Source organism: Eulemur rufifrons, chromosome 24 (genome assembly GCF_041146395.1).
Source record: "Eulemur rufifrons isolate Redbay chromosome 24, OSU_ERuf_1, whole genome shotgun sequence".
NCBI lineage: Eukaryota > Metazoa > Chordata > Mammalia > Primates > Lemuridae > Eulemur > Eulemur rufifrons.
The window spans coordinates 9,238,055-9,265,006 of NC_091006.1; the positions used below are offsets into that span (position 1 = coordinate 9,238,055).

General features: G+C 49.4%; 1 protein-coding gene and 1 non-coding gene across 5 annotated transcripts; both read right to left on the reverse strand.

The window, feature by feature from the left end:
• Nucleotides 1-5,977: 5,977 nt before the first annotated feature.
• On the reverse strand, nt 5,978-26,749 carry SMG9 (SMG9 nonsense mediated mRNA decay factor). 4 transcript variants are annotated; one of them, XM_069457093.1, is made up of 14 exons: nt 26,497-26,749; nt 23,889-24,044; nt 21,328-21,402; nt 20,973-21,237; nt 20,783-20,880; nt 18,985-19,097; nt 15,102-15,213; nt 13,030-13,125; nt 12,499-12,584; nt 9,231-9,337; nt 8,453-8,560; nt 8,153-8,281; nt 7,682-7,823; nt 5,978-6,489 (listed from the first exon to the last, which is right to left on the reverse strand). In XM_069457093.1, exons 2-14 carry the CDS (start codon nt 24,036-24,038, stop codon nt 6,411-6,413), a joined length of 1,560 nt encoding a protein of 519 aa, XP_069313194.1. In that variant the 5' UTR covers nt 24,039-24,044; nt 26,497-26,749; the 3' UTR covers nt 5,978-6,410. The 4 variants fall into 4 exon arrangements, with proteins under 4 accessions (XP_069313194.1, XP_069313195.1, XP_069313196.1 ...); XM_069457094.1 differs by lacking the exon at nt 26,497-26,749 and adding an exon at nt 26,344-26,445; XM_069457095.1 differs by lacking the exon at nt 26,497-26,749 and adding an exon at nt 26,251-26,301.
• Nucleotides 13,601-13,662, reverse strand: LOC138375174 (U7 small nuclear RNA). Its single transcript, XR_011231432.1, has one exon. It is a non-coding gene; the product is annotated as a U7 small nuclear RNA (small nuclear RNA).
• Nucleotides 26,750-26,952: the final 203 nt, after the last annotated feature.

Genomic DNA, 26,952 nt, shown 5'->3' on the forward strand with positions numbered 1-26,952 from the left:
AACAAACATAGAATTAAAGGTGATTCTAGTGGAGCCAATATCCATAGGAAGGCCAGAATTTTCTTTAAATATAATTTGGAGCCTGCTTTGATAATTATGGACTGGTTCGTTGGGCTCTCAGGTATAAGCTTGAAGTTTATTCCAGTCTATGGTTTTAGGAAATGCTTTGAGGATGGCCCTGCGTAAATTTCTTGCAAGTTGCTGAGTCTCTTCCCAATATTGTAAACCAGATTCTGGGGAAGTAAGGACAGGTCTCACTAAATCCTGTTGGGGACTGATCCAATCTGCTCCTACCATCCAGTGTTGGGCCTGTCCTTCTCCCACGAGTACCTGAACAAGTTGGCAAAGTTTGGAGAAGCCCGGCTGGTAAGCCTGAACTGTAATGTCAAAGTCATCTGCAAAATGACAGGGTCTTCAGTAACTTTAGGAAATTTCTTGGCTATAGCCTGGAGTTCAGCCTTAGTGCAAGGAACATAAGAAATCAGGATCATCAGAGGGCCTGATCTTAAGGAACAAATTTTTATAGGTTGAGATGGGGAAGCAGAAGTGGAGGGTGTTATCAGAGAAAGATTTATCAGAAAAGAAAGGAAGTTTGGGAAGTGAAAAGAGGACAGTATATGGTTCCTGAGAGACAGAGAAAGATTTGAGGCTTCTAAAGTCATTTTTTTCTTTTAGTTTTTTTGTCTGTCCCCATTAATTTAGAGAGAGTATTTTGGAGGCAAGGCAAGTTTTGATTTTTGATTGCATTTAGAAACCTCAGTGTACCAATTATGGTATACATTCCATTCAGATTGCTTAGTTTAAGAGCCTCAGATTTCTAATTTATTCCTGAGATAAACTAATTTAGAGAGGTCAAGGAACCCCAGTAAGGCCACTATAATTCCAGGTCATTTTTAGTATATTTGGCCCATTAAGCTAAGAAAACGTGATAATGAATCATAATGTTTAAGCATATAACCAGCTGGAGTCCCTGATGAGGGGTTATTTTGGCATCCTTTGAATTCTGAGAACCTGTTTTGATCTGGTTTAATGCCAAATGTACAAAAGCCAAATTAAAACACAAGCACTGGTCGAGGGGTTCAGTGGCTCACGCCTATAATCCTAGGACTTTGGGAGTCCAAGGCAGGAGGATCGCTTGAGGCCAGGAGTCTGAGACCAATCTGAGCAAAATAGTGAGACCCATCTCTACAAAAAAAAAAAAAAAGAAAAAAGAAAGAAAGAAAGAAAGAAAAGAAATAAAAAAAAAATTAGCTGGGCACGGTGCATATCTGTAGTCCCAGCCACTTGGGAGGCTGAGGCAGGAGGATGGCTTGAGCCCAGGAGTTTGAGGTTGCAGTGAGATATGATAATGGCACTACACTCTAGCACAGATAACAGAGCAAGACCATGTCACAAACAAACAAAACACACAACACTGACAGAAAATAAAATACATACTTAGCAGGAAGGACCATAAGCCTTCCCCAAATGAAGGGAAAAATCCCCTCATCCAAACCTCGAGGTCCAAACTTCACAGCTGAAATCAATAGTAGGAAATTAATCCTCCCCAACAGGAGATCTCCCAAACAGGGGGGAAAGACTTCTCCTCACCAAATCCCAAATAAAACAGAACTCAGCCAAATTCGGGAGTCTGTCTAAGGGGAGAAGGGGCTCGAAGGGTCCCCGTATGGGCACCGCATGCTGTAGTTCCAAGGGCTGGAGATTCTCCCCAAGGTTAATCAGCTTTGACTCCACTTCCGACACTATGTATGTCAAAGTAAAAATAAAAATGTAGAGAAGAATTTCTAAATTTAATGCTTTATTTGCAAAAAAAAAAGAATTGCATTTGGGGGCATACACACAGACCAGGTGGTCTTTGGGATGCCTGAAGAACAAAGAGAAGGTTGGAGGTTTTATAAAAAAAGAGGCATGTTACATGTGGTCCTGAGAGAAAGTTCACTGGTATTAGTACAGCTCTGGGGAGTTGGCAAGCTCTGGCTGGTGGGTGACAGTGTGGGCAAAATTAGTCCTTGAGTTGCAGCAGATATCTCAGTAGCTACAGATAAACTAGTTTCAGGTTATAACAGGCAGTTTCAGCAGCTGGACTTGCAGAGAATTACATTTCTAGAGCAACATTGTATATACCACGAGTGCCTTTTTCCCCGGGCCCCTCAACTCTGATTTAGTTGGGTATGACAACAATGACCCAATTCCTATGATCATCTTTCACAGCTCTGTGTCAGGTGAGACAACAAAAAGGTGAAACGAAGATGCATAAAACAGAAGAAATTTCTTACTCAGAGGCAGAGGTTAGGGGTGCCAACGGGAGGCTGATGGGGAGTCTGAGGTAGCAGGGAGCTTAGCCAGTGGGCAGGAGAGCGAGCACGAGGGCAGGAACCTGTGGCCTATGCCTTTACTAAGGCCCGGGGGTGTTAATCCTTGGGTGCTTTCCCATGGGGTAGGGTGCTGTGGATCAGCTATTTTAAAGAAAACATGCTGGAAGGGGGAAATTCGCATGGCCTGATGTTGACCGTTAGGCTTGATCATGGTCAGCCACTGTGGGATGTGTTACATTTTTGGCCAGTGAGATGAGGAACAAGGGGGCTATATTGCAAACGACCACAAGGGGAAGGGAAGTCTTTACTAGGCCCAGAGGACAAGGTATGACTGGGTTTCAGACAACTTAGGACCTAAAAGTGGATGCCAAGGCAGCAGCTGTATTACACAAAACGTATGACAGACACGCAGAGGGAGCTGGACAGGGCAACCCAGAGTGAAAATACGCCCTTACTTGTCCTGTTGAAGGTCACCAAGGTCTGAAGACAGAGAACTAGGGATCAGGCAGCCCATGGCAAGCAAAGCCCTGCCAGGCCCAGTTCAAGATGTTGACGCTGTCGCCAGAGGAGGCCAGAGCTCTGACGGAGGTCCTCAAGGTGGGCAACGTGCCAGCAGCAGCTGCCAAGTCGCAGGCCACACTTCTCTCCCTGGAGAGTGCCAGGCTGGACACTGGCATTACCAGGGGCACAGGCTCAAGCAAGTTGACCCATCAACACCCTGAGGGGCTACAAGATGAAGACCCCAACTCAGCCTGCATGGGTATGGTGGAAATGACCGTGAACCCCACACTGTGCCCGCACCCCAAGTACCCCAACGTCACCATCTGGTTGTGGGACCCTGCAGCAGGGCAAGTGCTTCTACTTCCTCCGCTCCCAGATGGACAAGGACTTTGCCACTCCCCACAGCCGCTCAGCACCTACTCTGAGGACAGTGGGCCCAGCCAGATCCAGGATGGCTGTGAGCAGAGCTGAGGGTCAGGCGCAGACTCTGGGGGGCTGGGGTGGCTGGATCTTTGAAGGATCGCCTGCCCCTTCCCCTTCGTCTTCTAGCAGAGGCCCAGAGTGGGAAAGGGGGTCCCCGAGGTTACACTGTGTAACCAAACTGGGCCCCACAGTGAAATAATGCTGACAGCTGCCATTTCCTGACAGTCGGCACTTCTCAGTCACTGGTGACAAGAGGCCAATTGCTTGTATTAAGGGAAAAAGCGTTATGTATCGGCTCATGTATCTGCAAAGCCAGAGCGTTGCAAATGCCATGTGCCCAATGCAGATCCAACACCCGTGGATGACTGATGGCATCTAACAGGCCAGGCACCACTTTCGTGAGCTCAACTTACTACCCTCCTAGGAGGTAGATAATTATCATCTTATTTTAGAGTTAAGAAAACAAGTCAGAGAGGTTTGGTAACGTGCTCAAGGCCACACGGGTATAGGTGGCAGGGCTCGGATCTGAATTCAGGGGGTCTGGCTCCAGGGCTGGCATTCTTAAGCCAAGTGCTGTGCTCGTAACAAGTGCTTGAGCCCAGGCAGCCGTCAGGACCTGGCAGTACCCTGCCTGCTCCAGAGTAGCAACTGATAGAACAGTGTTCGTGTTTCCTGCGGTAGAAGGCGTGAAGGATCCCAAGATCTTCCTACTCTCCATGTTTGAACTGGGCAAGGGGGACTTCCACCTGCTGGAGGAGATGAAGGGGAGAGCCACAGGCGGCAGGCGCTCCTGGTGGCTATGCCCAACATCTTGCAGCCCATCCTAGAGAAGGCCTCCGTGCAGTAGCATACCTGGCTGGTGGCCACAGTGGCCTGTAGCATCAACCTGAGCCCCGTGCCAGGCATACTGGGTGTGGCATGAGACCTAAACACACTCAGACACCCTCTGGAAGGCTACTGCCATAGCACAACTCCCTTGTCAAGCTGGCTGAACAAATGGGCCAGCCCCTGCACAAAATCCTAGAGGCAGTACAGGGCCTATGGGCCAAGGTCACCACGGTGGTGGAAAAGGTAGGCCAGGCTTCACCCATTCTAGGCACCGTGGCCACCTCCTGCAGCACCTCCTTCACCACCATCTGCCAGACGCTTCACACGACGGTCGACGTGGCTGCCATGGCCACCCAGAGCATGCTGATTCAGACCTCCCTTGACAACACCGACCACAAGATCCCAAGTGAATCTAATCAATGTCAGCCCTGATCCTAGACCAGCTAGAGGTGGCAGGGAAGGACCGGAAGGACACGGTTCTACCTGTTTCCAGCTGCATGGTGTTAGGGGACGGGAAGGAAGAATCTCAAGCTTCAATTCTCCTGGACCCAGCCACGTGCTGTCTTGTGCTTTCTTGCCTTGGGTCTTACACCTTTGCCCCCACCTTCCCTGCTCTGGCAACCCCAAGTCAACCAGCAGACAGACCCCCTGGGAAGCAGGGGTGGGGATGGGACTTCGACAGATGTTTTGACAAGGCAGGGAAGAGCTCAATTACCCAGCTGGAGGGCAGTTAAGAGGGTTTCTACACAGACTGGACAGTGGGGCAAGGGATTTAGAAGCTTCTCTGTGACAGGGCAGTAAAGTCACAGCTCCAGCAGGCCTTGACGATTGCCTTAACATTGGCATACTGGCCAGAGAGGAGGCTCCTGCCTAAGGTCAGTCCGGAGGTGGCAGCGCCAAAGCCTGCCCTGGGTGTCACACCGCCCAGACCTCAGCCCCTCTAGAGAGACTTGTATAGACACCTCACTTCGGGGCTAACCTTCTTTGGCCTGCTGAGTGCTTTCTTCACTGCACTCCGCCCCCTTCAGTCGTGCTTTTTTCTCGAAAGGCCCCGGGGTACCCATCCCATGGAACACCAGGGTGGCATGAGAATGCCCAAAGCAGGGGGGACAAGGAGATGAAGAAGTGGCATGGGGGGGGGGGGCGGTGCTAGCGGGTAGACAAAAGACTCAGCTGGCTGGACCAGAACTGCTTTACTGAACGGTGGATTGGCATGATTTGTTCGTGAGGACTAATTTGGGGTGGCAAGGCCAATTTGGAGAGTACTTTGGGAAACACGGAACTGACCATGTACTGTATTTAACTGAGCAGATACGGGTTAGTACTTTATCAATCTGTAAAGCATATTTAACTGAGGCTACCATACATTCTAGATTTAAATTAAAGGTAGGAATTGCTGTTTTTAAGCCAGAGTAGATGAGGTTTATAAGGGAAGGAAGCCACCGTGTCTAACCAACAGTACGCACTGTCAGTAAGGGCAAGGTGTGGTATTTGAACTAAGGGTAAGTACTACATTTAAGGAAAAGTTCTGTCCTTTCAACCCAAAGCAGGCATTTTATCTAACCAGTCATTTAACCCAAAGGCAGGTAATTGTCTTCAACTGAGAGCAGAAGACATGAGGGTAGTCACTGTATTTAGCCAAACAGTGTATCTTCCTATCCAAGAAGGGAGGCTTGATGCCATCCCAGGAAACAGAACAGCCCTTTCTAGGAGCTTCCTGCTTAGCAGAGACTGGTCTCCACTCGCTCCTGACAACTCTCTGACCCACTGTGAATGTGTCCCCGAGGGAGGTTCATTCAAGGTCATCAGCCAAGGGATAATCCATCCACAAGGGCTGGATCTCAGATTTTCCCTGCTTCCCAGGACAGCACACTGGGTAGAGGGGAGTAAGAGGAACATGACAACAGGTTTGTATGACTGTGTTTATTTGAACCACCAGATCTGCTCCAATAAAGAGCTCTCCAGACTCTGCCTCACCTTGTAGGGAAGGGCTTAGAGTCAGCGAAAAGGGACCTGTTTCTTCTGTCCCTGAAGATCAAGATAGATTTTGGGATTCCTGGTGACCACTCAGACTCCTCCCACTGCCTGCCCCTGTGGGGGACTTTGGATGGGCTGTCCTGTCTCAGGTTGGGGATGGGATCTCTTAAAGTCACCCCCTGAACAGCCCCCAATTGAGGGTTGGGACCTGGCCCTGGACACCTCATGTCTCTGGGCGGGGGTCATGATCCCTCGTCCATGAGGCCTGCTGCCACTCTCCACCCCACCGGGGGAAGGACATGTGTGCTCCCTCGCCGTCCACTGGAGACTCAGGAGGTTCCCTGCATGACATTCCTCCCTTCGGCCTCAGGCCAGCAGGCGGCTGTACTCTGCCAGGGCAGAGGACTTTTTTACCCCGTCCCAGATCCGGGCAGCATAGTGGAACCTGTGAGAGGAGGTCAACAGTCAGGGATGCCCTGGCTGGGGCTGCAGTCAGCCTAGCACCGGTCCCGCACAGGGAGGAAAACCGAGGCCCATGGACATGACCTGAGCTGTGACTCTGAGCCTCTTGGAGCCCAGTCTCCTTGACTGGGATGCAGGGAAGTCGCCAACACTGATGGGAGGTGGCCCTGCTTCTCGTCGCTTACCCAGGTTAAGTGAAGCTGAAAGTGCCTGGGCTTGGACTAAGACCTCAAATCCCCACCTTGCAGTCTGAACTTCTCCCACTGCACTCAGTGCTGGCCTTTGTGGGTACGGGTTCTATCTCCACCTCCCTCCAGAGTCTTGTGACAATGGGAAACATCTAACAGCAGCTGCGCAATCTTCTACCTCCCAATTCTTCCTCTTCCCACTGGGCCCTAGTTTACACCAATGAAAGGAGTACTGCTGAGACTGAATGCCACCTCCGTACAGGTGCCCTGAGTGGCTTCCTGCTGCTGTGTTTGCACCCTTCTGGCCACAGCTGACTGCAAACAGACCCTGGACAGCTATTTCTCTTTAAAATTTGCTTCTTTTTGATTGATATAAGATGAGGCAGACGTGGACCCATCTGCTGCGGGTTCTGGACACAGGAGTCACGTGGGGGCTGGGGAGGCAGTGCAAGGCCATGTGAACGCAGGGGGAGAAAGCCAGCAGGCACAGGAGGAAAATGAGCGGGGACACTGATGCCCTGCTACCCAGGGGGAGCTGGAGAGTGCAGCTCCTGTGGCTCCTGATGGCTTCCTGCTTCCTGTCTCCTATAAGACCATGATTTCTGTGACCACGTCCTTGGAATAAATCTTCAAGCTTAACTGGGCTCACTGGTCCTATTCTCAGCAATCAAATGGCACCTAACCACAGATGTGTGACCTTGCTACGTGACACCTTTCTCTGAGCCTAAATTTCCCCACCAGTAAAATCTGTGACAAGACCTATACCCCGCTGGGTAATCAGGAGGATTCCAAGTCCCATGGAAACAGCACATTGCTTAGCTTGGGCGAGGTGCTTACAAGATGGTAGCAATCATCACTGTTCTGGGAAAGGGAGCCTGAGGTCTGGAGAGGAAGGGCTCAACGAGGTCACACAGATCTCTGAAAGCTCCCTTCCGTCTGCGCCAGTAGGGGGACCTCAGATTGACCCCTTCTGTGAAGAGTTCTTACCAGTTCTTCTCAGTGAGGATTGTGTGTGACAGCTGTGGCCGGGCCATGGACATCACTTGACTCCGGAGCTTGCTCACCAAAGACTGGAAACTGGGGTGGCCACGATACCCGGGCAGCAGGGAGAAGAGCGGGCTGGCAGGTCCTGGAAAGTTGAGGCAGGGAGGATAATGGGGACAGACTGCCAGGAGAGGGTCTCCCTCCCGGTTAATAGCATCCTGGGTTTCAAGAAGCACCTCACTCAGCCCTGGCCCAGTTCTTCCTGTACTTTTGTGACTCTGAAACTTTTTCCTAAGAAAGGGTTCAAGCACCTTGGGGACAGGCCAGAGTCTTCCTTCAGACCAGGTGGGTTCACACCATTCTCAAACCAGGGCAGCCCATGTCACCTCCTAGACCAGCATGGCCCGCGTCTCTACCTGACCAGGCCAGGACCTGTCTCCCCATGAACCAGATTCCTGTGTGGCCTCACTGTACCTGCTCTTGGTGGGTTTTCACTCTCTGCTTCACTGTCCATGAAGGGCACCAGAAACAAGTTGACCTCAGAGTCCAGGAAGTCAGGCGGGAGCCCCGGGAAGACATTGCACTGTAACATGGACAGTGTACCTGGAGAAGAAAATGCTTTAGTTTGCAGGTACTATATTGCAGGTTGGGAGGGATGGGGGTAGTTGATAGTCGAGGCAGGGTCAGGAAACTAGTCTGGGGGCTTCTGCCATGGGACTGGATCAGGAGTTAGGAAGCTGCTCACTAGCTCGGGGGTGATCTGGAAATCCTCACCCTTGTAACGCAAGTGGGAGTGGGCCATGAGCTGGTCGATCATCAGGTGCATCTGCCGCAGCTTCCGAGGACAGAAGTCCTCTCGGCGAGCTTTGTTCTGTAGGAAGACTGAGGGTGCGAGGAGACAGGCCCTGTGAGGCAGATGGCACTCACCCTCATAAACTCCCCTTTCTCACCTCAAAGATCTGTCCTCACCCCTGAGTTCAGATCACTGTGTAAATATTTATGTAACTTCACTTTAGCAACAGGTTCTGTGCAGGGTAATGCAGGGGACCCAGGGGTGAGGCAGATCTAGTTTCTGCCCTCAAGGAGCCCCCAGTCTGATGTGAGGGCTAACAAATGAACTAGATCTTTGCAGAAGAGAAGTAGAACAGAGAAAGCACACAGCAGGCAAAGGAATGGCGTGTGCAAAGCCTGGAGGAGGGAGAACACGTGGACGGGGGCCACTCGGGATTCACCCAACACTCATCTCCTTAGCCCTGTGGTGGGAGATGCCAGGGACCCAGAAACAGTCAGACCTGGGGCCTGTCCCATTCCATCATGGAGTCAGACCAAACTCAAGAGTCATGCCTTCAGTGGCCAGGGTCAGACTGAGGCAGTGGGAACCTGGGAGGAAGTAGCGACTAATCCTTTTTGACTATTCTCACAACTCTCAGAAATGCTCCTCCCAGATTCCCCACTTCTCCCTTCTCTCTCCCCACTTCCCCAGAGTGCTCCCGGCTTTCACCCTCTCATTCTTCCCCCTGCCTACCCCTCCAGCCCCCAGAAAGCCGCTCACCCAGGTGGGGGTAGTACTCCGTGCCTTCATCGGAGCCTGATGAGCTGCTGGACTCGTGGCTAGGGGACGGGGTGGAGGGCTTCACCATCTCTGCTGTCTGGAGGAACCTTGGGGTTTAGGGTGAGAGGCTGTGGTTTTTGCATTTGTAGCCCACATCCCACAGCCATGGTAAGAAAAATGCCACATACAGACCACGTTCTCACACAATTTGAGAGAATTCAGACACAACCCTCTCAAACACCAAGCCATGGACTTATGTCAACAGTACTATTTATGTTTATCCTCTTTTTAAAAAATACACTTTGTGGCCGGACGCGGTGGCTCACGCCTGTAATCCTAGCACTCTGGGAGGCCGAGGCGGGTGGATCCTTTGAGCTCAGGAGTTTGAGAACAGCCTGAGCAAGAGCGAGACCCCATCTCTACTAAAAATAGAAAGAAATTATATGGACAGCTAAAAATATATATAGAAAAAATTAGCCGGGCATGGTGGCGCATGCCTGTAGTCCCAGCTACTCGGGAGGCTGAGACAGGAGGATCCCTTGAGCTCAGGAGTTTGAGGTTGCTGTGAGCTAGGCTGACGCCACGGCACTCTAGCCTGGGCAACAAAGTGAGACTCTGTCTCGAAAATAAATAAATAAATAAATAAAAATAGACTTTTTTTTAGAGTTTTAGATTCACAACAAAATTGAGCATAGAGCACAGTCCCTAAACAACCCCTCCCCTGACCACAGGCACAGCTTCCCCTACTATCAACGTGCCCCACCTGAGTGGTATATTTGTTATAGCCGATGACCTACACTGACACACCAGCTTACACTAGGGTTCACTCTCGCTGTTGTACATTCCATGGGCATGGACAAATGTATGACAAGTATCCACTATCATAGTACCATACAGAGTAGTTTCACTACCCTAAAAATCCTCTGTGCTCTGCCCATTCCTCCCTCCCTCCCTCTCGCCCCTGGCAACCACTGATCTTTTACTGTCTCCACAGTTCTGTCTTTTCCAGAATGTCACATAGTTGGAATCATATAGTCTGTAGCCTTTTCAGATTGGCTTCTTTCACTTAATTATATGTAATTAAGGTTCCTCTATGTCTTTTCATGGCTTGATAGCTCATTTGCTTTTAGCACTGAAGAATGTTCCATTGTCAGGATGTACCAGTTTCTTCATCCATTCAACCTACAGAGAAATATCTTGGTTCCTTCTAAGTTTTGGCAATTACAAATAAAGCTGCTACAAACATCTGTGTGCAGGTTTTTGGGTGAACATTAAGTTTTTAGCTTATGCTATTTAAAAATAATTTTTCAAATATATAAAAGTAAATGAAATAAATCTGTAATCTAAGCTAAGGGATAATGGAATCTGATAAAATAGGTAGACATTCTCCTCACACAAAACACTGTCCACAATTTCAAGGGGCTCACCTACACCGAGGTGGGCTCACCTACACCGAGGGGGGCTCACCTACACCGAGGGGGGCTCACCTACACCGAGGGGGGCTCACCTATACAGAGGGCCTCACCTACACCGAGGGGGGCTCACCTATACCAAGGAGCTCACCTACACTGAGGGGCTCACCTACACACAACAGTTTAAAAACAGGTCTCTGCCATGTGCCAGCCCGAGCAATGCCGCTACCAGAACCTAAACTCCACAAGGGCAATCTGACTTATGTTTTGTTCACATCCATATCGCTAGTGCCCAGAACAGCGCCTGGCACGCCTAGAGGTGAATGAATCCCAATGGACGATGGCAGGAGGGGAGGGGGTGCTTCAGCATTAAGTCTCTCAGATCTGGTCGGAACGACTAGCTCCCCAGCGAGTCTTTTTTGCTGTTAGCCAGGCCCACAGCTTCCCCCATCCCCAGGGTTACTAACACGAATAGTGAGCTCTCATTGGTCAACTGCTTACTATGTACCAGGTACTATGCTGAATGCTTTAAATTCTTTAACTCATTTGATCTGGGCAAAATAGTTCTGCTGATGAGGAACTGAGGAGAGAAAACACATACCCTATGAGATGGGATTCAAATGCAGGGCTGCCTACTCTGGAGACATCCACCTCCTGATCCCAGTTCTCCCCTCCCTGTGAGCGCCCGTCCCTTCCTTCTCCCTGGGCCCTGTGCCAGTCTTGTCTGGGGGCATTTCTGGGACCTGCAGCTGCTTCAGGCAGGACTCTTGCCAGGTTCTGATTCCCTCTCTGTTCCTGCCTGCCAGGGTACCAATAGTACGGCAGGCTTGCCTGGAAGAGATGGACAATAGAACTCCAAGGACCAGACAAGCCAGCTCCTCATGCTATTTATTCAACAAATTTGTACTAGATATCTATCTTGGGCCAGGTACTGTGTGAGGCGCTGGGGACCCTGCCCTCCTGGGGCTTACATTCTAACGGGGGAGAGGGATCATAAGGAGAGCTATAACGGCCTGACAGGGAAAGGCAAGTGCAATGAAGGAAAACATAGCAGGGAAGAAGGGCGAGAGTAACAGGGATGCTATGTTGGACGGTCAGGGAAAGCCTGAGGTTGGCCTGAAGGGTATGAGGGAAGGAGTCTGAGAAGATCTATAGAAGCATGTTTCCAGCTGAGAGATGAGCACAGAGGTCCTGAGGTGCAGGAGGAACAGCCATGAGCCATTACGGCTTTAATGAAGACAGTGAGGCAAAGCAGTGGGAATGGTCAGCAAGGTGACCAAAGGGTGTAGGACCTTGCAAGCCATGCCAGGGAGAGGCTCCGGATTTTATTCCAATAAATATGTAAAGTCAGTGGAGGGCTGTGTGTGTGTGTGCATGCACACGCACGCACTTTGAGGGGGATTTAGGGGGTTGACTGCTCCAACTTACATTTTATTTTATTATTATTATCTTTTTGAGATAGAGTCTCACCCTGTCGCCCTGGGTAGAGCGCAGTGGTGTGATCATCACTCATTGCAATCTCAAACTCCTGGGATCAAGCGATCCTCTTGCCTCAGCCTCCCGAGTAGCTGGGACTATAGGCGGACACCATGACACCTAGCTGATTTTTCTATTTTTAGTAGAGACGGGGTCTCACTCTTGCTCAGGCTACTCTTAAACTCCTAACCTCAAGCAATCCACCGGCCTTGGCCTCCCAGAGTGCTAGGATTACAGGCCTGAGCCACTGTGCCTGGCCCCAACTTACATTTTAAAAGGGTCCTTCTGGCTGCTATGTAAAACCTGTGAGACCCTGGGCCAGTGGCTCAGTCTCTGTGCCTGTCTCCTGCCCCACTCCTCCCGTTCCCCCAGCTCCTCACCTATACAGACTCAGGTCTGTGAACCAGTCCTGGACGACAATCACCACGTGGCAGACCGTGAAGAGGAAGGCAGCAATCTGGAGAGACTGTGGGTAGGAAGGGACAACATAGTTGAGGGTCCCTTTTGCCCAGACTGGGGTCACTAATCCTAGGACTCAGCTCAGGGGTCATAGGGCAAGGGCCTCAGACCCTTTAAGCAGTAACTATGTGCCCAGCACTGTGCTGGCACTTCCCTTACAGGCCATCCCTAAATCAAGAAAGGTAGGAATTATCACCCCCATTTTGCACAGGTTGATGCTGAGGCTTAAAGGGGGAGTGGGCAGGAAATAACTTGCCTGAGGACCAGACCCAGGAGCTGAGCCAGTTCTAACTCTCAGTGCTGCCCTCTTCCTGCAGCCCTTGGGGCACCCGGGGCTCTTATGAAGCAGAAACTAAGTCAACGACCCATACCCAGCTCTCCATCACAGATCTTGGGAGGTTGGGCTTGGGGGTGTAAAACCTCACCCCCAGGGCCTGGCTCGGCTCCCTCACCTGCATTTCAACGTAAGTGTGTGGAAGGTTGTACTCCGGAGGCAGTTTGCGGTCATTGTTGATGAGATGGTCCAAGATGGAGGGGCTCAGGATGGGCTGGAGCAAGGAAGAGAAGAGAGTGTCAGGGAAGGGGCTGGTCACAGCTACCCAAGTTCCACATGCTGAGGGCAAGTACATTGCCTATCTCAGGACAAAACGGGTCAGAAACAAAAGCAGGCAATTTCTAATCAGCAGTTAGTCAGCAAGAGGAAGCTAAAAAAGAAATTTTACAGCAGATACACTTCCCCAGCTCTTTTACAAATCATCGCTGCTCTCAAGTGCCTCATGCCCAAAGAGAAGAAATTTCCTAGTGCTAATAACTTTAACATTTACTTGAAGGAGTTATGTCACTTAAGGGCTCTTTTTGTTGTTAGTTGTTTCACATGCTTTCAAAACTTTACTAAAATAATTACTTAGGTCAGATAACAATGATTAGTGTGAAAATTGGTGAGGATTTAAAAATTGCATCGGTGCATATAAAAGAATAGGTAGTGAGCTCACTTTTTTTTTTTTTGAAGTTTTCATTGTGGGGAGTGGTCTTCCAGTGAGGACTGGAAAACCTGCTAGACAAATTCTTAAAAAGCTGTAATATTACACCAAACTTTTTTTTTTTAAAAGAAACTGTCAATTGAAAAACTACAAGAGCTAAATTAACTTGATAGTCTATTGACTTCTTACCACAGTGAGTGAAACTCTTTTAGAAAGGGGCTTTCACAACTGCTCATTTTCTAAATCTCCAAACATGTGAGCAGTGCTCTGTTCTGTCTGGTTTTGTTAACTTCTGTCCTCTCCCTCATGGGTCTCCGATCCAGCCCACAGCTGGTTTGATTTGTCTCTAGGTCCTGGTCCCTGCACAGGGCCTGGCACACAGGCCTCATGTCACATTTGCAGGTTTTCTACTGTGTGTGCCATCAATGCCACAGTGACCAGAACTCTGTTCCACCAACTACGAGCACGAACTATGGGCCAGGCCCTGTGCCGTATCTCTGATCCACAGAGGCAGGGCCCTGCCCCGAAGAGCTCCAGGCAGGTGGGGAGTAGGAGTGTACACTGTGGCAATGAGACTGTGCAAATCGCGTGCTATGAAGGGAGGTGTGCGTGGGCAACAGTTCGGAAGACTCCCCAGAGGAATCTTCAGGAAGCAGGAGGCATTAGCCAGGCAAAAAGGCAAGGGGAGAGACTCTGGTACTGATAAATATGAATAGCTAAGAGCATTTAGCACCTAATTTGTGTCGGGTGCTGTCATTAGGACTTGACTTGTATTAATTCATTAAAACCTCACAAAAACCCTGTGATGTACGCAATATGGTTTTCTCCACTTAAAAAAACTGAGGAACCACAGCTGCACAGTTCGTTGGTGTTTTCAGGTAAAGAGAACCGGATGTGGAAAGCCCAGAGAGGAGAGAGACCACAGCGAGGACTTGTGGGGGTGTGTGTGGCGGTGGCGCTGGTGGCTGCTCCAGAGGGTGAGGAGAGACGGTCTGAAGGAGTCAAGCTACACAACTTGAAACGCCAGGCTGAGGAATCTGGACTTAGCCTGAGAGCAAGAGAGAAGCTGAGGAAAACTGCCAGGCAAACATATGACAGCTCAGTTCTAATGACAGTGACAAGCCTCAGCAATAACCTTGTGCCAGGTCCTGGCCAAGCACTTTGTTTGGAGGGTTCTATGGCATCTATGAAACTCCTGAGAGGCTGAGTACAATTATCATACCTATTTACAGAGGAAAAACTGAAGTTAAGGGTGTTAAAACTTACTTACAGTTACTCAGCTGGTAAAAATTAAAAGGCAGGATCTGAACAGACTCCAGGGCCCACACTTTTAAGCACTACAAGGCTATTTTGCAGAAGGTGAATGGGATGGGGACAAAATGTGACAAGAAGAGACTAAAGGCCAAGAAAAGATACAACTTGCTCAAGGGCACCCATGGTGTCAGTGGACACACAGGGAATCCATGCAGGGTTCTGACTTAAAAATATCCCAGGACGGGGCTGAATGTAGCATGGGCAGGGTGGGGCAAGTGGGGGGCTGGCACCTGTGTGTCCAGGAAAACAATCCGCTCTTGGGTAATAAAGAAGTCAATGCCACTGGTCTGGTTGCCTCCTCGTTCCTTCATTTCAGCACTCTGTGCCCGGAAAACATATGCCCTGTGGAGAGGAGCACGTGGGGGTGCATGAGATTTCTAGTTCTTAACCTTTGACATCCCCAAAGAAAGATTCAGAACTGAGCACATGAAACGTGGTTCCTTGCCTGCTCACTAAGCCTTCCATCTGTGCTCCATGTCTGGGGCAGGGATGGGTTTTCTATCAGATGACTTTACTCCTACCCATACATAGATTAATTAGCTCCATTAATGAAGCCAGTAGACTGAGGAGTTTAAGAGCAGAAACTCTGCTAGATTGCTGGGATTCATACCCCAGCTCTGCCTCTTCCTGGCCATATGGCTTTAGGCAAATTCCTTAACCTCCTTCTCCTCAGTTTTCTCATCTGTAAAATAAGGAAATCAAATCTCTTAGGATTACTGTGAGGTTAATATACATAAAGCCCTTAGAATAGTGCCTGATATATAGTGATATATAATTGTTAGCTATTAATTACCAATGCACCTGCGAGATGCCAGGCACTGGAAATATAGGACTGAAAGCCCTCCACCCCCATGGTGAGAGGTAGTTTGGTGTCTTGGTTCCCAGTTTTTCCCGTAAGGCATGTCTTCCTCGTTTCTACCTGTGCTGGGTGCTAGGGATACGAGGGCAAAGCAAGCAGAGGGGGGCCTTGCCCTAAACCACCAGCTTTAACTTAATGACTCTGTAACTTGGACAAAGTGATTTTATCTTTTTCAGCCTGTAAAATCAGAATAGTACCTACCTCTCAAAGGGAAATGTCTAGTTCCCAGAGATGCTTAATATGTTGTCTGACACAGATCAGGCATCCTCCCGCTTAACAAACATTATACTGAAAAACTCCTATCTGCCAGATAGCAGGATATAGCAGTGAATAAGAAAAAGTCTCCGCTTCCATGGAACTTCTGGTCTACCTTATAAATCAACAGAAATCAGTAACTGTGGGTGTTAGAAGGCAGAGGCATGCAACTTACTGGGTGGAGCAGGGAAGGGTGGCCCTGAAGAGGAAAATGATGACGCTAAGGGTGAGAGAGACAGAGGGAGTCAATCAGGCGGGGGTTGGGGTGGGGTGTGAAAGAGGAGGGGGATGAACTTGGAGAATGGCTACACCAGGCAGAATACAGGTGGTTTGTACAAGGAATCAAGGACCAGTATGGTAAGAGCAGAAAGATGGGGGCCAGGGGAGGTTGGGAGCAAGCAGAGGCTACATAGGCCCTTGTGGGGCATGGTAAGGAGCTGGGGCTTTGGCCTGTAAACCCGGAGGAGCCCCTGATTAGATGTGAGTAGAGCAGTGACAGGATTGGATTTTGGTTTGAAAGTTCCCACTTGCTGCAGTGTGGCGAGGACTGTAAGATGGAAAGAGTGGAGATGGGCTTACAAGACCCAGTGCCATGGGGTCTCCCTTTGGCTCTCTGACCTCTTCTCCTACAACTCCCCTTCTTGCTCACTCACTCTGCACCAGCTCCCCAGCCTCATGCTATTCTGCATACCCTGGGCAAGTTCCCACCTCAGAGGCTTTGCCATTCCCGCTAATTGGAATGCACTACCTCCTCCAAGGATGTTTTTTCCCAAATGTGCCCCTTAGTGAGGCCTTCCCCCAGCACCCTATTTAAAATTATAATCTAGCCCACCACCCCTCCCTATAACCTCTTCCCCAGTTTTATCATCTTTTAACATGCCAAATAACATATTTATTTTGTTTCCCTTCTTCTCCATTAAAATATAAGCCCCATGAGGGCAGATTTTTTTTTAGTTATATATACCATTGTATCCCCAGCATCTAGAACAGTGCCTGGCACACAGTAAGCATTAAATACAGTATTTGTTGAATTGAACTGAAGCTGGGAGACCAGATAGGAGGCTCTTGGCATCCTCCAGGGGAGATATTAATGGCTTGGACCAAGGAAGTGGGGATGAAGGAGGGGACAAACGGATGAATTATAAATAGAATCAGGAGGTAACACCCATGAGACCTGATGAAAAAAGCTGGTACCAAAGTTGGTGGACAAAAAGACAAGCTGAGCCAATAGGATTCTCTCTAGTCCAGGAATCCAGAGCCATGGGGAAATTTTGCCAGTTGGGGGTGAAAGCTGAAATGGAAAGAATGTTATTTGAGAGAGCTGGAGTTGTTCCAAAGTGAAACCAAGATGAGCTGAAGTCATGAGTGAGCAGAGAAGAGGGGGGATGGAGCTGCCCTGGGAGAGAAGCAGAGGATCCTCACAGCTCTGGTTTTAGTGAATGTAGATTCTTACAACAGTGGGGTTTTTTGTTGTTTTTTTTTTAACCTTTTCTGGGTCTCCATCAGCTCCCTCTGAGATCTGGTGAAAAGGATGGACCTTTTCCCTAGAAGTCCGATTGCAGATGTACATAAAATTCTGCATACACTGTTGGGGGGGTTATGAACTTCCTGATGCCTGTATGTGGAGTCCAGTGTAATATCACCTTCCCTTCCTCCCCCAGCTCCTTTTTTTAGAGACAGGGTCTTGCTCTGTCACTCAGGCTGGAGTGCAGTGGTGTGATCATAGCTCACTGCAGCCTCAAACCCCTGGCCTCAAGCAACCCTCTCACCTCAGCATTCCAAAGTGCTGGGACTACAGGCATCAGCCACCGCGCCTGGCCATAAACCCCTATTTTTTTAAAGATAACTTGAGTCTGTTTCTTACCACCTGAAGTGGCTACCAGCCCTTCTCATTCCCCATTCTGATTCTTCCTTAATTAGATTGTAATCTCCCCCAACTCCCTAATCCCTTTTCCTTTTCTTTCTCGAGAATGCCCCATTTCAGGCCCTATTTCTTAAGCTCTCCCCTCCCCAAAATCTGCTCCTGTGACTTTATCCCTTTCCCCCCCGCCAGAGTCTCACTCAGTTACCCTGAGTAGAGTGTAGTGGCATCATCAGAGCTCACTGCAACCTCAAAATCCTAGCCTCAAACCATCCTCCTGCCTCAGCCTCCCAAGTAGCTGGGACTACAGGTGTATGCCATAATGACTGGCTAATTTTTCTATTTTTTTTTTTTTTTTTTAGTAGAGACGGAGTTTCACTCTTGTTCAGGCTGGTCTTGAACTCCTGAGCTCAAGTAATCCTCCCACCTTGGCCCCCCAGAGTGCTAGGATTACAGGTGTTGAGTCATCCCGCACAGCTTCTCTTTATTTTCTTAATCATATCCCATCTTTACTCAAGAATGTTGTTCTGACCAGGGAATCCTCATGCCTGGTCCTCCCCGGCCCAGAGAGGTAGAGCCAGTTCCCAAGGTGACACAGCAGGGCTGAGGCTGGTATCGAACCCACTCCCTGTATCCAGATCTCTTTTCCCCACTCTATTTCCTTGATCATATCAGCCACCATCCTGTATTTGCTCTGTGCCAGGTGCTCGTTAACTTTCACCTTCCTGATCTTACTTTATCCTCCAAAAATTCATATGGATGTGGGACACTGGGCAGTGAAGTGATCCGCCCAAGGTCAACCAACTGATTAAGTAGCAGGGCTGAGCCTGACATAGCCCTAAATCCAAAGCCTTAATGACTGTATCATCCCACCTCCTGGCTGAGGCCTGTACCATTTCCTGGGGCAAGGCAGGAAGGGAAGGAGGAATAGGATTGGTTGCATTGAAACTACATGGGTTTTGTCCAGCCCATAATCATCTTCATTTCATGAAGACACTGAGACCTAAGAAGAAAAGCAGCTTCCCAAAGTCCTTTGGTAACACCATTTGTAACCCCCAGACCCACTTTGCCCCTGCCCATGGTGGGTGCCCACCTCTCTCTTAGCCTCCACATAACCTTTATGTGATACCCCCCTCACCTCTGGTCCTCCTCTGGAGTGTTGGCTGACAACAATGACATGACCATGGACTTGCCTGTCCCCTGGAGGCCCAGGACACCGACCACCAACACATCAGTCTGATCCAACAGGTACTGTGGGAAGATAGCGGAATATGACCCTCACAAATCTGTCAGTTACTGGGGCTGGAGTGAGATGGGGGACCCCAGACACCTCTGTGGCTCGCCCATCTGCCTTATCAGATATGAATAAAAACTTCTACGGTTGCAATCTCCTAAATTGGGCACAGGGCCTCTGTTCTGTCATGGTAGGGTTATGTGGAATGTTCTGGGCACAAAAAACAGTATCTATAAGAACTCTGAAGTAGAAAAAAGCCTGGCATACTCAAGAAGCTAAAAGGAGGTCAGAACACAGTGGGAAAAAGGAAAATGTGATCTTGGGGAAGAGCAGATAAGAGGCACAGAACAGAAGAGCAGGTTAGAGAAAACAGGACCCAGTAAGTTGAGAGCTACTCTAGTGGACTCTTGGGAGGCTTCCTGCTTCAGGCTGGTTGGGAAAACACGGGGAAGCACAAGAAAAGGACTGGTGTGCAGAAAAGGGAGATCAGACTATCCAGGCTCTCTTGCTTGTGTTTTGTTTTTAACATTTGTTTTTTATTTATTTATTTATTTATTTTTAGTTCATCTTATTGTCATGGGGGATACAGAATTGCAGGTTACATACGTTGCCCATGTACCGCCTTTCCCCTGTTTTTAACATTTGTTAATGCTGTCTGTGAAATCTGAGACCATCTCTGGGTCACCAGCTCTGCTGACTTTCACCACCAGGGGGTGTAAGAGACTCTTCTCAAGGAAAACAGCTATGTCCTGAACTACTGTGGCTGTGGCTCCTTAGACCCACCTGGAGAATTAAAAAAAAAAAAAGAAAAAAAAAGCGAATCCTGGGTCACACCAGGATTTAATGTGCTTTAACACATCAGACTACGTAGGTGTGCCCTGTTCACAGGTAGGTGCTGATCATATGTGGCTATTTAAATTAACATTAAAAATTCTGTTCTTGGCGGGCAAGGGCAATATACGTAACTTAAACTTTTGTACCCCCATGGTATGCTGAAATAAAAAATAAAAATAAAAAAAGAATTCTGTTTTTCAGTTGTACTAGCTACATTTCAAGCGCTCAAAAGCCATATATGGGTACAGTGGCTACCATCTAGATAGTGCAAATATAGGGCATTTTCATCATTGCAGAAAGTTCTACTTGACAGTACTGAAAGGTAGGGTCTGGACACTGGCTTTTTTTTTTTTAAACTCCCCAGTTGACATCCATGTGAGAGTGACATGGCCAGGTAATAAATGAGCCTGAGGTTGTCCTCATAAGGCGCTGGGGAAGGGGAGGGGACACCTCTGGGAGAATCTGAGCAGGGGTATGATGTGACAAGTCTGGAGAAGAAAAGCAGCAGGAGAGGGAGTATGAGGACTGAGAAACTAGAGGTAAGAACGATGATGCAGGAATGTGAGGTCTGAACTAGAGCAGGGGCTGCTGGAATGGAGGGGGGTGATATCTGGGGAGTGGCATTCAGAACAGTTAACATTGGGAGAGCATGAATTTCAAACAGGAAAGGTACTGCAGCAGGGTTCAGGAGATGGCTAGTTGAAATTCAGCTCTGGTTAGGTAAGAACTTTCTGATTCTCATAGCTGCACTTGCCTGAAAGCTGTCAACTCTGGTGCTTCCTACCAAGAGCTGAAGGTAGGAGTGGAGGGACAGAGGCTATGGGACCTGGGACCTGGGGAAGCTCAGGCAGGAGGGGCCCCTTAGTACCTCAATGGCACTGTCGCACCAATTCATCTGGTCATCCACCAACTTGATGCTGTGCTTCATGCGCTCTGGGGGCAGCAGTTTGGCCTGGCCCACAACAGCTGGAGACAGGAGAAAGGAGACAGACGATGCAGCAAAGGTCTGTGTGAGGGGCTGCTGGTTCCCAACCCAACCCTGCTCAGCCCCAACTCACGATCCATGGCTGCTGGTGCGGCAGTGCCCATGCCCCGGTTCTGGATCTGGTACACAGGCTGTGTGGGTCTCTGACCCTCCTTCTCCCCCTTGGGTGGTGCAGGGGCTGCAGGAGGTGGTGGCGCGGTGCCCTCAGGGGTAGAGGCACCTGTACCGGCCACAGGCCCCTTCCCCTCCTCCCGTGGCTTCATGAGGACGATGGGCTTCTCCAGAGGAGCTGGAGCAGGCGGAGCAGCAGGGGCCGTTGTAGGTGGTGGTTGCTTTGACTATGGGGCAAGAAGGTTTCAGTCAATGGGGGTGATCCCTTCCCTCATCATTCCCCTCCTCCCTCCTTCTGGAGGTTCTTCCCTGCTCACCCGCTCTGCTGGAGGTTTTGAGAGGATGATGGGGGTTTTCTGCATGACAGACGTGCTTGTCTCTTCGCTGCCATCCTGTGGTGAGGGAGGGCAGTTACTCAGGAATGGCTCCCTGGCTCTCCGGACATTCTAGATAGCCTTTATGTCACCTGCTATTCTCAATGGACTCCCTTGATCCTACCAACTCTATGAGATAGGTGTTATTATTAACTCCACTTTACAAATGAAGCAGCTGAGGTCCAGAGAGGTTAAGCAGCTTGCCCAAAGTCACACAGCCAATAAAGCAATGGAGCCAGGACTTGAACCCATGCAGCCTGGCTCTAGAACCATATCCTCAGCCATTATGTTTAGCTGCCTCTGCTAGATAATAAGCACAGGTAGAAAGGAGCTCAGACTCTGGAGCTACACAGATCTGAGTTCAAACCTGGTACTGCCTCGGGGTACAAAGGTGGGTGCAAATAAGGAACCACCTTCACTTATGCCTCAGTTATCTCACCTGGCAAGCGGGGATAGGAATTCCTTCTTCACAGGATTATCATAAGGATGAAAGGAGACAGAACTTGTAAACTGTCCAGCATGGCACCTGAGACATGGCAGGTGCTCACTATCTGAGAGCTGCTGACAGCACCTGCTATCCTGATCACCTCTCCCCGTCAGCCCCGCTCCTGCTCTAGCCAAGATGACAGACTGATTCCCACACCTTGCCCTCTTCGAGACTCCCTGACTCACCTCCAATCTGCTTAAGAGCGGGGAGAAACCTGAGTCTGAGTCCTGTTCCTTCTCTGGTTCCTTGAGCAACCTCGGGAGAGTCTTGGCCCCTCACTGGGTCTGTTTCTTCACCAATATATTGAGGACACTTAAGTAAACCTTGATCACTTCACTGGCTCACGGTGAAGAACAAACATGATACAAAAATGCTTTGAAAAGAAGAAAAGTTTCTTCAAGGAGAGGATGTGAGCTTCCAGTAAGCCAGAAAGGAGTGGATGATACAGGCTGAGTACCCCTTATCTGAGATGCTTGGGACCAGAAGTGTTTTGGATTTTTTTCAGATTTTGCAGTATTTGCATTATACTTACCAGCTGAGCGTCCCAAATCGGGAAATCTGAAATGCTCCAATATGCATTTCCTTTGAGCATCATGTTGGATTTGGGATTTGGGATGCTAATTTTGTACCTGGGATGGATGCTGTGAGGGTGGAGAGGAGATGATGGAGAGGAGATGATGGAGAGATGTGTTCAGGAGGCACATATTCAGTGCATGTATAGCACTGGTGTCTGACGAGTGCAGGAGGGGAGAGTGAGGTGTCCAGGATGAGGCCCAGTGGGTTGTCACTGATATGGGAGGAGAAATGGTGGGAAGATGCTGAGATCAGCAGGGGACATGGAAGATGTAAGGAGCCCACATGTCAGTCAGGGGGCTGCCAGGCCCAGGAGCAAAGTCAGAGACAAAGAGGAGACTTGGGAGTTGCTTGTTCAGGGATTAAACCTGTAGGTGTAGAAAGATGGTAACAATCCTCAGAAAGATGTACGTGGAAGGAAGAGAGAGTACCTGTTCTCCTTTATGCTGTGACCCAAGAGAAGGAGCAAGCAAGAGCCCAGCTCACTGTGAGCAGATTATTCTTCCGTGTGCACAGTTTTATAGCTCAGAAACTGGTCCCAACCGTTACCTACCTTCACCCTGCCAGACTTCTCCGAGGTGGGCAGGGCCCTAAAGAACCTGGGGCAGGTTCTGGCAGTGAGTCACTTAAGCACAAGAGCAGAACAGTGAAGCAGGGCCTGTGCACAAACTCAGGCCTCCTGATTCCCAGACAAAGGCTACAGCAGGTAGAATGATGCTTTGCTTCAGAGTAAGCTGGACCTGGATCTGAATCCTGGCCCCAAAGCTTACTGATTCTGTGACTTTGGGCAAGTTCACCTCTGAGGTGAAAATCAGATCAGAGGTTCTACTTCATGGGGTAGCTGAAGGGTGTAGGAAAACCCAAAGATGTAAAGTGCTGTGCACAGCACCAGCACACTGTCTGCTGCTCAGTATGTAACAGTCACTGTTATTACTTAACACGAGCTTATGGCACCTCTCAGCTCAAACCCTCCAATGCCAGTTTCACTCAGTGAAATCCAAAGCTCTTTGCAAGGCCTCCTAGGTCCTACATGATCTGGTCCCAGTTACCTCTCTGACCTTTTCTCCTATCACTCTCTGTCCTTCCTCATTCACTGAGGCCACACTGGGCTCCTGGCTACTCCTTGCACACACCAGATTCAGGCCATCTCAGGGCCTCTTTCTGTATAGAATGCTCTTCGACTCAGAATTTGGCATGGCTTGTTTCCTTATCTCCTTCAGGTCTCTGCTCAAAAGTCACCTCTTCAGAGCAGTCTTCCCTGACCACGTCATCTAAAACAGTCCCTTTCTCACTCTCCACCCCTTCTTACTCCATGAGGGCAGTCAGTTTTGTTTATAGGTATGTCCCCAGCATCTGGATTAGTCCCTGGCACATGGCAGGTGCTCAAAAAACACTGGTGTAACAGATGGATACGTGAGTGCTGCTCCTCGGTCCAGATACTCACCCGTCTCTCTCTTTCCCATGGTGCAATGTAATCCCTCTCCCGACCACCAGGCCCAGAGAGATTCTGGGGGCCACCAGGGCCAGGCTCCTTCCACCGTCGCCGCCGCTCTATTCCATAGAGTCCAGGCTGACTGTGCCCAGACTCAGACATGGTCACCTACAGAGGGATGAGGGAATTTCAGGATGAAGAGAGTCTCTTCCCAGTCTATTTGGCGTACCCTTGACTATATGAAGGACTTTTCTTTCAAAAGAGAGCTCTGTGGCAGCAACTGCCAGCTGGCTCCCAATACCCATTCTTGACTTCTTCCAAAAAAGTAAAACCCTCAGTTCTGTGCTAGGTACATGGCTATCCAGAACACACTTCTCACTCTTGTTTGCAGTGAGGTGTGGCCACATGACTGTACTTTCTGGCCAGTGGTATGACACCAGAAGTGTGGTTTGGCACTTTCAGAAACTTCCCTTCACAGATGCTGGCACAAGCCTTTTGCCCCTTCCTCCCCTTGGCTGGAAGGAATGTGTGGAAGCTGGCGCTCAAGCAGCCATCTTGGGCTATAAGGCAACTTAATGGAAGGCATAGTGAAACAAGACACAAGGTTGGAGGGGTCCCCTATGAACCTTGAATTGCCTAGTTCTGGAGGCAGTGAGAAACAAATATACTTCTACTTCTTACCTGTAGCTAAAACTAATCCCAGCTATTGAAATGCTCCAACATAAATACAACTTAAAGGGGCAGGTTAACATAAAAAGGGGATATTTTTCTTCTCAGAATGCAAGAAGGCATTTCCTTACATATAAGTAACATGGTCCTCAGTCCAACATCTATTCTTTTGATTGCCTATTACTGGAATACGTGAGGTTAGGGCTCCAGCATCGAGAGCCTATTTTCACCTGGTATCTCACTACCTTACAATGTTTGTCTGTTTCCCATTCCTGAGGTCTGCGAGCCCTCACACTCTCAATTTCACTTCATTTCAAGGTCACACCGGTGCTTAATCTCTTTGGAATGTTACATAATGTATGGCTACCTATACAGCCCACTCTCCACCATTTAAGTATTTGTTTATACGTCCCTAGGGAGAGTTTCCCCAGTTGTTTACACACCATTCTAGGGTGGTCTTTGAGTACTTAACTATTTTCCGAACTCTATGGGGCTATCTGCTCTAGCTCAGAGGTCAGGTTCATAAACTGTGGCCTGCAGGCCAAATCTGGTCTGCCTTCTCTTTTTGTAAATATGAAGTTTTATTGGAACAGGGCCACATCCATCAATTGCAAACTGTTTATGGCAGTGGCAGAGTTTAGTAGTTGAGACAGATAGTACAGTCTGCAGAACATAAAATAACTACTCTCTGACCCTTTACAGAAAGTATGCTGACCCTCCCTTAGCTCTTAAGTGCCTGTTAGATCACTCTATGAATCCTCTCCACCCCCACCTAAGTACATAATGACATAAACAGGTCCCTGTGACTCTCCAAAACTCAAGTATCTGTTTACAGGATGCAGGAGTGATTTTGCTAACCAGGCAGAAGCTTGTCTAGTTTTCTCACTGCTCTACATGACCTCTCCCCCAGCCACAAACTGGGTTGAAGACTGCCTTCCCAGACAGAGGACAGGGGTCTGTTTACAGACACTTATGGAAAATGATTCCTTTAGCATTTAAATGATTGCTTACACTCTCTGATGGAGATTCTCCCAGAACTTGGGACCCCTCCCGCCCTTGCAATTAAATCTTTGTTTACACAATATTCTGAAAACCTCCCCAGTGCTTAAGTGTCTGTTTTCATGCCTCAAAGGGGATTCCGCCCCAGTCTGTGTACACACCATGAGGATCCCCTTCCCTTGCAAATAAAGTCCATTTGCTCCTTATTCTGGAGCCCTCCAATGCTATTTCCAGGCCCGTTTGGGGATTCCTCCAAAACTACTGAAGTGTCTATTTACAGGAATGGTGACCACCCAGAAATTAAGAGTCTAATTTACACATTCTTTGGAGAGCTTCCTCAGTAGTTAAGCATCTCTTCACACACTTCCTTCGAGGATTTCCCAGAACCTATTTGTAAATTTTGGGGGGAGACTCCCGATTCCTGTGTATTTATGCCCACCCTCACGAGGCACCCCCACCCCCAAATTTAAGTCTATTTCTACATTTTCTAAGACTCCCTAGTAAGCATATGTTTACAGGCTCCTCCATGTGGGCAGGACGTTGGCTTACAAGGCCTCCCACGGGGAACCCCACAACTCAAGCTTCTATTTACACATTATTTGGAGGACCGCGCTAATATTTAAAAATCTGTTCACGGGCCCTCTATGAGGTTATTTCCAGAAATTAAGTACTTCTTCACACGATATTGGAGGGACCTCTTCAGTACTTTATGGACAGTTTGCAGGATCTATTACGGTCTCCCAGAACGAGACGTTTCTACTTCCACATTACTGTGTCCCCCACCCCAAATCCCGCCAACCCGGTATTTAACGAGCACTTGCCAGCTCCCTACTCAGTTCCACGCACTCGCGGGACGTCGGAGCAGCAGTTGTACGGTCAAGGGGGCGGGGCCTGCCGGCGCGCCCCTCCCCCTGCGGTGCGCGAGCCTCGCGCGGGCTCACGGGCCCCTTACCTAAGGCGGCTGCTGATTGGTTCCCTGGGCGCGGCGCGCGCTCTCCCGTGAGGGGAATCGGGTGGGGGCGGGGAAGTTCTACCGCAACCGACCCGTCTGTAAATGGCGTCTAGGGGCTAAGAGCGTGCGTGAGGGAAAGAAAGCGGCCACCCTCCACTTCGGAACCGGCCTCGGCGTCCCGGATGCAGACCCTAACGAAAGCCGACATGAAGGAGGAAGAGAGGAAGTAACGCGAGGCCAAGCAGAGAGCAGGTCCCGCGGGCTACCGTTCCCGCTCATGCGCTGTGGGCTAAACGCGCGAGAACGGACCGTGAGCGCCGGGCTGAGCATGCGTTGATGGACTTGGTTGGCTTCAGCACGCATGCGGATTACTGAGCGGAGGTGGAAGGGCGCCATAACTCTGCGTGCGTGCGTGCGCATATTTGGGGTTGGAGGAGGGCGAGAGGAGGGGTGGGT